We start from the raw sequence: 8,814 nt of genomic DNA, 5'->3' as shown, positions 1-8,814 counted from the left end.
TAGTGAGTTCACAGTTTTCTAATTATAGCTCATCACTTCTGAACTTTTATTTCTCTATCTCCTTGGATATTTTGAGTACCCACATTTTCACATCTTTAGAAAGCTTTTATTTCCATTTTTCTGGTCTAATGTTCTTGAGAGACACTGAACAAATCATCCCAAATGTTGTGCTACTTTACCAAGCAGTTGATCCCCAATCACTGCTCTACAAAGCACTGCAAAGCATTTGTGCAGAAATAATTCCTACTCTTACAAAATAAGTTTGACAGCTACCAGGTTTTTAAATCAGTGTGTGTGTGTGTGTGTGTGTGTGTGTGTGTGTGTGTGTGTGTGTGTGTGTGTATGTGTGTGATTTTGGGGCCATAACCCATAGTGCTGAGGTATCACTCCAAGTGATTCTTAGGGGACCCTATGTAGTGCCAGGGATCAAACTGGCGTCAGTTACATACAAGGGAAACATCTTACTTACTATACTACCTCTCCAACCCTAATTCAAATAGATTTTGAAAGAAGCTGTATATTAACAATGGCCGTGTGACCAAAAGGTGCCCTTTATTGGACTTGAGAAGGATGAACACTTGAATGTGTTGACATTCACACAAGATGAAACTAATTGTTTAACTGGGGAATAGTTACTCATTGGTGACATTGAGTTATCACCTTGACTCACCAGAAAGGAAGACTAGCAAAAATAGCAGTTTTCTGATTTACAGAGAAAAGGGCACAATGTAGCTAAGTCCTTAGAGTCCCTTCTTTTTTCCTGAAGGGTAGTGACTCTCATAGCTCTGAGCTTTATTGCTGTGCCAGAGGACATTTGGTTTCTCTGCCTTTCCCCAGTCCCCGAGGGCTGGTTTCTGGAGACTCTGAGATTAGTATATGTGCTGCCGAAGTGAGCACTGGAGGCTCTGAGATTAACTCAGTCTCAAGAATCCCTTCATAAAATAGGCACAGCAGTAGAGGAAGAGAAGCACTGTATAAGGTGGCTGCCTGAAGACATACTTTTACTATCTTTTTTGGGGGGGTCACAACCGGAAGTGCTCAGGGTTTACTCCTGGCTCTACACTCAGAAATTGCTCCTGGCAGGCTCAGGGGACCATATGGGATGCTGGGATTCGAACCACTGTCCTTCTGCATGTAAGGCAAAAGCCTTACCTCCATGCTATCTCTTCGGCTCCAATTTAGCTATCTTTTGCTGCCTACTAGAGCATACCATGGCCCTGAGAATCCCATCCAGTTGGTAAGCAGGAAAAATGGCTCCTTCGGTTTCTGACCCGAGCTCCAATATTGTTCTTGCCTTCCCAAGCTTATCTTTGGGCTCAGAAGCCAGGTGGGACCAATAACTTGCAGATTACAGCTTCTCCAACAAGTGGCCATCTTCTCAGTAAATGTTTTTTGGTTTTATGTTTTGGGGCCACACCCAAGAGTGCTCAGGGAATCCTACACAGTACAGTAGATCCAACTGGAGCCAGTCACATGCAAGGCAATCACCCTAATCCCTGTTCGAGCTCTTGGTTTTTCCTGGGGAATTTTAAGACTCTGGTATTCTGAGAAATTGGGGAGGGTGGCAAGCCAAGTGATTCTCAGGGCTTACTTCTGGCTCTGTGCTCAAGAATCATTCTTAAGAGAGCTAGGGGGACCATATGGGATGCTGGGGATTAAACCCAGTTTGGCATATGCAATTCAAGTTCCTGCTCTACTATTTTTTTGGTTGTTGGGCCACACCCGGTGACGCTCAGGGGTTCCTCCTGGCTATGCACTCAGATGTCGCTCCTGGATTGGGGGACCATATGGGATGCCGGGGGATGGAACCACGGTCCGTTCTAGGCTAGCGGTCTGTTCTAGGCTAGTGGTCCGTTCTAGGCTAGTGGTCCGTTCTAGGCTAGTGGTCCGTTCTAGGCTAGCGCTGGCAAGGCGAACACCTCACCTCTAGTGCTACCATGCCGGTCCCACCTGCTCTACTATTTCTCCAGCCCCTGAACTTTCCATTTCTTGCTTTTTATTTTTTCGGGGGGAGGGGGCACACCAGTGATGCTCAGGGTTTCCTCCTGGCACTGTGCTCAAGGATCACTCCTGATAGCACTCAGGAGCCTATGGGGTGCTGGGGACCAAATTCCAGTCAGTTGTATGCAAGGCAATCACCTTACCCACTGCATTATCTCTCTAGCTCCTTAAAATAATCTTTCTTGATATTTTTTCTCATATTCTTAGGCTGCCTTTCTGCAGAGCAGCAGGACTGGCTCTTTGTGGGGGCAGTGGCTAAGCAATAGTTTCCTTCACCTCTTCTGTTATGACTGTGGATCTCCTATCTATGCTGAACTTTCTTCTGGAACTGTATTGGTTACTGCATCTTAGAACACTGTTGACAAAACTCAACCTTTTCTTTCTTTTAGAATGTTATTTTGGGGTGGCCAGATCCCATGGTGCTTGTGCATTTACTCCTGACTCTGCACTCAGGAATCACTCTTGGTAGGCTTGGGGGATCATATGGTAATTGAATTTGGTTGCCTAGGTGCAAGGTAAGCGCTCTCTCCACTGTACTATCAATCCAGCCCCAAACCAACATCTTGGAAGCTTCATGACAAGTTGATGGGACCAAAATTTTCCTTTGTATGTAGTTATTTCAGCTTTCTCCCAAGCACTGAACAACCCCCCATCCTGTTTCTCACAGGAACATGATTTCACTGGGTAGTTTTTTACCCATTAACTAATTTATTTGGTTTTTGGAATACACCTGGCAGTGCTCAAAGCTTACTGCTGGCTCTACACTTGGGGATCACTCCTGGACGGCTCCCTGGGATGCTGGGGATTGAACACAGATCACTGTATGCAAGGCAAGCACTCTACCCACTGTACTATTACTCTGGCCCCTGCATAGGCCTATTGAAATCATCTTGTTAGGCAGGTTGTCATATGCTTAAGGATCCCCAAAGCCACTCAGTATTTTTGTTCCACTCTGCCAACAGTCCTAAGTGGTGGGTTTACTTCTGGGCCTTAGTCATCAAAAGGCTACAAAATCAAGGGGCTGAAAGCCATTAGATTCCAGAGAAATGGTCACAGTGAGCAAAAGGGCAAAGCAGATGTCATGTGTACATGGTATGAGACACTGAATTCAAAAGACCATTCTCTTTACAAAAGTGTCAAAGTTGAGGCTAGAGAGATAGTATAGAGTGGATGGCTCTTGTCTTGCATGCAGCTGATCTGGGTTAAATCTTTGGCACCATATAGGCTCCCTAAGCCTGCCAGAAGTGATCCTTGAGAATAGAGTCAGGAGTAATCTCTGAACATTGCCGAGTGTGGTCCTAAAACAAAACAAAACAAATTCAAGTGTCCAAGTTGATTCTAACAAGACTTTTCCTCAAAGCCAGCAGTGTGGTTCCCTGAACAGCATGCCATAGTGGGCTCTGGCAAGGGCTTACCAGGATATGGAGCCAGGCAGTCACTCTCTAGGTATGTGCTCAAAGAAGTCTTGAAGTCTTTTAGAAGACTTCTAGAAGAGGGTGATGAGGAGAGAAATCACTCTGCAAGTGGTCCGGGAAGGAGACCACCTAGAGATAAAGTTGGGCTTGGATGATGCCAGGCTCTCTGGTGCCACAGTTTACATGGGGTTGTCTGAGGATGCATCTGTAGGGCAATGAATATCCTGGGCAAATAAATGGCTTCATCATCCATTTAATTGGAATGATGCTTCCTTCTGGACTTGTATCAGAGTTTCCAAGTATGTTGAGACAGAGAACTACTATTTATATCCATCGGTAACAATTCTTAAAGAAAAGCAAGTCATCATATATACTTAAAACTGTATATGTTGACTGGCATGTGCTAATTGATGGGTTTCTTGAAGGTTTGGGAAATAGACATAAAACCAGTATTTTTCAAGCTTACTCCCTAGTCTGTTATAAACCAGAACTGTTAAGATTTATAATAACATAAAAATGACTTCATCTGTAATCTTTATCCAGTCTTTTAAAAGAACCTCTAATTAATAAAGTGGGTCAGTGACTCAACTGTCCACATCCATGCGTCATCCTTAAAAGACAGATGACTACAGAGGCCTGATGCAAAGCATCTATTTAGAAGAATTACAGGGGTAGATGAACCTTAAAGAGAACTATGCGGAGGCTGAGGGAGTAAGTAATTCTGCATGCTAGCTTCAAATGCAAGAAGATCCATTTGTCTTTTTTTGTTTGTTTTCTCTACTTAGAATGTTTTAAAATTTCTCAGAGTCTGGATCAAAGTTGAGAAAAAGCAAACTACCTGCTGAACTTCAAACTGCAGTTTTTCCTTAGATAAAGGTAGAAAACTCCTCCTAAATCAAATACAGACTATCTTAATTATCTTCATTGGGAACTTACAATTGCTGAGGGAGAGGGGTGGTAGAGGTGGAGCAGGATTGGGGTGAGCACCAGGCATCACACATCCAAAGCAACGACTCAGCAAAATACCTGCCTAAAATGGCCTTTCCTTCCCCCTAAAATCAAGTGCAATGAAGCGTAAGTTCTGTGTCTGTCACCAATCCTTTATTGAAACTGGCAACGTAACACACTTTGTAATAGAACAACAAAAATAATGTTCGATATATACATCGCCTTTGCAGGGACTATCTGACTATACACAAGGCAGAGTGATAACACAATCTAATCCTCAGAAGAATCTGTGCACACAAAAAAAGACACTCAATAGACAACATGTGAACGTTACAGTGAAATGACATCACAGGTCCAGTGAAAAATTCAGCCTAATACAAAATGCACTCCTATGGCCACCGACCCCCTTTTCTAGAACGCCCGCAGCTGGTTGGTTCAGTAGTAAGTCACCCCGAGTCCGAAGCGGAGATCTGATGTGTGGCTATAAATCTCTTCAGCGAGACCACCTCTGCCGAGAAGTTTGCTAGGCCCTGCTTCAAAAACAAATTCTCTGGCTCAGACACTTTGAAGCCACTGTCTTTCGCTTCCACCCGGCCTACCGTTTTGAAACCATGGGCCGTTTGGCCGGGCAGTTCTTTCTGCGGCCAGTGCTCGGCTTTGAGCGACCAATCTTGAATGTTCGTCACCTGCACGGAGAAGGGAGGCAGCGCGGCATGATGTCCCGTGCCGGGGCCCCCGTGGGGCTTCTCTAGTTCCAAATGCCTCTTGGAGGTCACGTCCCCTGGCGAGGCCGGCTTGGGCGCCCCGTCCAGCTCGCTATCGAAAGCTTCCACCTTGATCTGCATGGCTTTGGCTTTGATGCGCAGCTTGTGGGGCAGGGCGGACGCGTTGACCTCGGGCACCTTCACCACCGTGGCGTGTCCCCGCTGCAGTTCCACGGGGGAGTGGATGGGGCCTTTGGGGACCTGCTGCTCGTCCTCGCCGTCCGAGGCCTTGCCCACCGTGCCCTCATCGGCCTCGGACGTCCTGGGGGAGTTGCTCGAGGAGCGGTTGGCCGGCAAGAGCGGCGGGGAGTGCGAGTAGCTGGGAAAGGGGGTCCCCAGGTAGGCCTGGTACACTGGGCCCCCTCGGAAGGGTCCCCGGTCATCTCTGGGCTCCCTGGCGTAAGTCTCCAGCTCCACGGGCTCTTGCTTAATGACCTGGAATTTGCTCTCGGGGCTGGTGCGGCCGGCCTGCGCGCCGGGGCCCTCCTGCGAATGGTCCAGGGCGCCCGCATCGGGCCCGTCGGCCAGCGAGCTCTGCGGGGAGTGCTTGATGACCGAGATGCAACTGCTGGCCACCAGCGCCGGCTCCTGCTCGTCGGGGAAGGCGCTCACGCCCGCCTTGGCCGCCTGGTAGTCCTGGAAGTAGACGGCTGCCGAGTTGCTGAGCTTCTGGATCTCCTGCGCGTAGGCGGCCGAGCTGATGAGGCCGAACTTGAGCTTGAGCGACAGCAGCTCGGCCTTGAGCGTGGCGTTCTCCTCGCCCAGCGCGATGAGCTTGTTCTCCAGCACCAAGTCGTTGAGGCGCCGCTTCTCCCGCGATCGCTTGGCCGCTTCGTTGTTTTTCCGCCGCTTCTCCCAGTACATGGCGTCTTTCTTCTCGTCGGGGATGAACTCCCGCTTCCTCCGACACGCCGCCGCCTTGCTCTTGCCCATGCCGCCCTCGCTCAGGAGCAGCTCCTCGCCGGCCGCCAGGTCCTCGGGGCCTTCGCTCAGCACCAGCACTTTGTCCACGCCGCCGGTGACGCTCTCCAGGGGCGCCTGCTCCTTCTTGATGGTCTGCATCGTTCTCAGCTGCATCAGACTGGGCCCGGACCTCCCAGGTGCGGTGCAGCAAAACGAAGGATGCACCGGGTCTCGACTGGACTCACAAGGCCCGCCCCAACCCCATCCAGGCTTCTTCAGTGTATTCAGCCTTATACAGGCACAGGCGCCTCTTGCTAGACGCAACAGGGGTCTTCGAGGTGACTGACCTAGGATGGATGAAAACAAAGAGTTATCTTATTGGCCATGACCGTGCAGGAAAGGTTGCATAGACAGGAAGCTTGCGATGGAACAAAACACAGTTCTTTTTGCTTTGGGGCCGCACCTAACACTGCTCCTCGCTCTGGGACCACCATTCTTGGCTCTGTGCTCTTGGGACCCTATGTGCCGATGAACCTGGATCAGCTACCTGCAAAGCAAGCAGCTTACCCACTGGACTATCTCTCTCTCCAGCCCAAGACAGTTTTTTTTTTTTCAGGAAGTAAAAACTTGATGTCTATACCGCAAAGCTGTAAAGAGCTTATGTCAGTGAGAACTAGAAGTTCGGTGATCCAGGAAAAGGAGAATGAAAGACTGTGGGAGACAAAGGAAGACTGAACTTTATGAGGAGAAATGGCATCTGTGGGGATGGGTCTTTGCAGAAAGGGAATGACAAGTCACACCTGGATGATCAGTTTTAATTGGAGGGGGGGGGGCACTAACAGTGTTAAGCACTTACTCCTGGCTCTGCACTCGGAGATCACTCCTAGCAGGGCTTAGGGTACTATTAAGATTGAAGATGCAAAGCATCTTGTCCCTCTAATTCCTGGTTGGTAAGTTTTTAAATAACACGCATTGTGGGGGAAAATGAGGCAATGCAGACACTGCTAGAGAACAAACAAAGGGATCCTCTACAAAGGAATCTTTCCAACACGTTTAATGTCAGCACTATAATAGCACAGGGAATAATTCATATGCGGAGTTTAACTCTCCTTTCCACAAACTTAGATCCACTGACATCTATTGACAATGGGCTGTGGATGTGGTTTAAATCAAGGTTCCCTCTACTTGTCAGAGGCTCGCTCCTCCGAAGGTCATTAGGTCAGGAAACTCAGCATCCCTGAGAAGGAGGACTCTCTTCCACAAAGCCACCTTTCCTGAAGCATCTGTGCTGGAGTTCCCAATTCTACCTTTTCTGATTCCTTCTACTTGACACAACCCGACATTCACTTACAAATAAAGCATGGAAACTGCTGTTTTGGGTCTCAAAATTTTGGTTTTGGTAGGTATCACTTGTACAGTGATTTGGAATTAAAAGTATCCTTAAAAAGGATTTTGAAAGATAGGAGAGAAAGTATCTGGTAAGGCACTTATCTTGGACCTGGCTAATATCCGAGTCCCCTGAACCTGATCCCTGAGTGCAATCAGGAGTGAGGCCTGGGCACAGCTAGGTCTGACCCAAATATAACAACAACAACAAAAAAGGATTTAGAAAAAATCCCTACAGTACACTTTTTTGTTACAGTACATTCTTGAAGCAAAATTATTCTAAATAGAGAATCTAATTATTTTCTTTCTTTTTTTCTTTTCTTTTTTTTTTTTTTTCTGGGCCACATCCAACAATTCGCAGGGTTACTACTGGCTCTGTGTTCAAGGATCACTCCTGGTGGGCTCAGGGGACCAATCAATTGGGATGCTGGGAATCAAACTCAGGAGCTGCTTGTAAAGCAAGTGCCCTATCCATTGGAAATATTCTCTGGCTTGTTTCAAGAAATATCTACGGGCCCGGAGAGATAGCACAGCGCTGTTTGCCTTGCAAGCAGCCGATCCAGGACCAAAGGTGGTTGGTTCGAATCCCGATGTCCCATATGGTCCCCGTGCCTGCCAGGAGCTATTTCTGAGCAGACAGCCAGGAGTAACCCCTGAGTAACCAGGTGTGACTCAAAAACCAAAATAAAAAAATAAATAAATAAATCTTTATCAGGTTCAACTTTATTTCCGTTTTGTTTGGCGTCCACACCTAGCAGTGCTGGAGTAGAACGTGGCCTCCTACATGGAAAACATTTGCTACCAGTCTTCAAGTCTCTCCCCATCCTCCCAAATCACCAACTTCTGTGTGGTCCAAGGTCTGTGCTCTCCCTAATTCTGATTTTCGCCTGCTTCATGAAAAATATGTAGCAAGACAATTTACTTGATACTACCTGCATCTGGCACTCTATCATCACATCCTAAAAGTAAAGATTTAATACCACATTAAAAAAGATTTATTGCTCTTGTTTTCCATCACTCTTTCCTACAGAGTTTTACAATGCATAATGAAATGAAGTTTAATTTTATCAGCTAGAAAAACCTGCCAGCTTCTAGTGTTTTTTTTTTTCTTTGTTTCGTTTTCCCTTCCCTGAGAAAAAAATTGAAGGAATGATGCAATAATTTCAGGATCATAAAGAACAAGGTTTACTGGCACATTTGTCCATTAGAATGAGCTAATACAGAGTGACTTGCAACTTTGTGAAACTTGCGCTTAACAACACCAAGTCTCTATTTCTGTTTTGTCTTGGTTTGTGTTACACCTGGTGGTACTCAGGGGCTACTCCAGGGTCCAGTCAGTGCAGAGAATCAGGCCTGGGGCTCTCACATGCAAAGCATGTGGTCAGACAACTAAGCTT

The 8,814-nt window shown here is 47.1% G+C and overlaps 1 protein-coding gene across 1 annotated transcript; it reads right to left on the bottom strand.

The window, feature by feature from the left end:
• Window positions 1–4,495: 4,495 nt before the first annotated feature.
• Window positions 4,496–6,263, bottom strand: NFIL3 (nuclear factor, interleukin 3 regulated). The gene has a single exon (XM_049769562.1). It carries the CDS (start codon window positions 6,203–6,205, stop codon window positions 4,811–4,813), a length of 1,395 nt encoding a protein of 464 aa, XP_049625519.1. The 5' UTR covers window positions 6,206–6,263; the 3' UTR covers window positions 4,496–4,810.
• Window positions 6,264–8,814: the final 2,551 nt, after the last annotated feature.

The sequence above is a fragment of the Suncus etruscus genome, chromosome 3, assembly GCF_024139225.1.
Source record: "Suncus etruscus isolate mSunEtr1 chromosome 3, mSunEtr1.pri.cur, whole genome shotgun sequence".
NCBI lineage: Eukaryota > Metazoa > Chordata > Mammalia > Eulipotyphla > Soricidae > Suncus > Suncus etruscus.
This window is presented reverse-complemented; position numbering and strand designations above follow the sequence as displayed.

What these genes read in the sequence shown, in the direction of transcription:
- NFIL3 (XM_049769562.1), bottom strand. Translation starts at nt 6,205, where the DNA reads ATGCAGCTGAGAACGATGCAGACCATCAAGAAGGAGCAGGCGCCCCTG.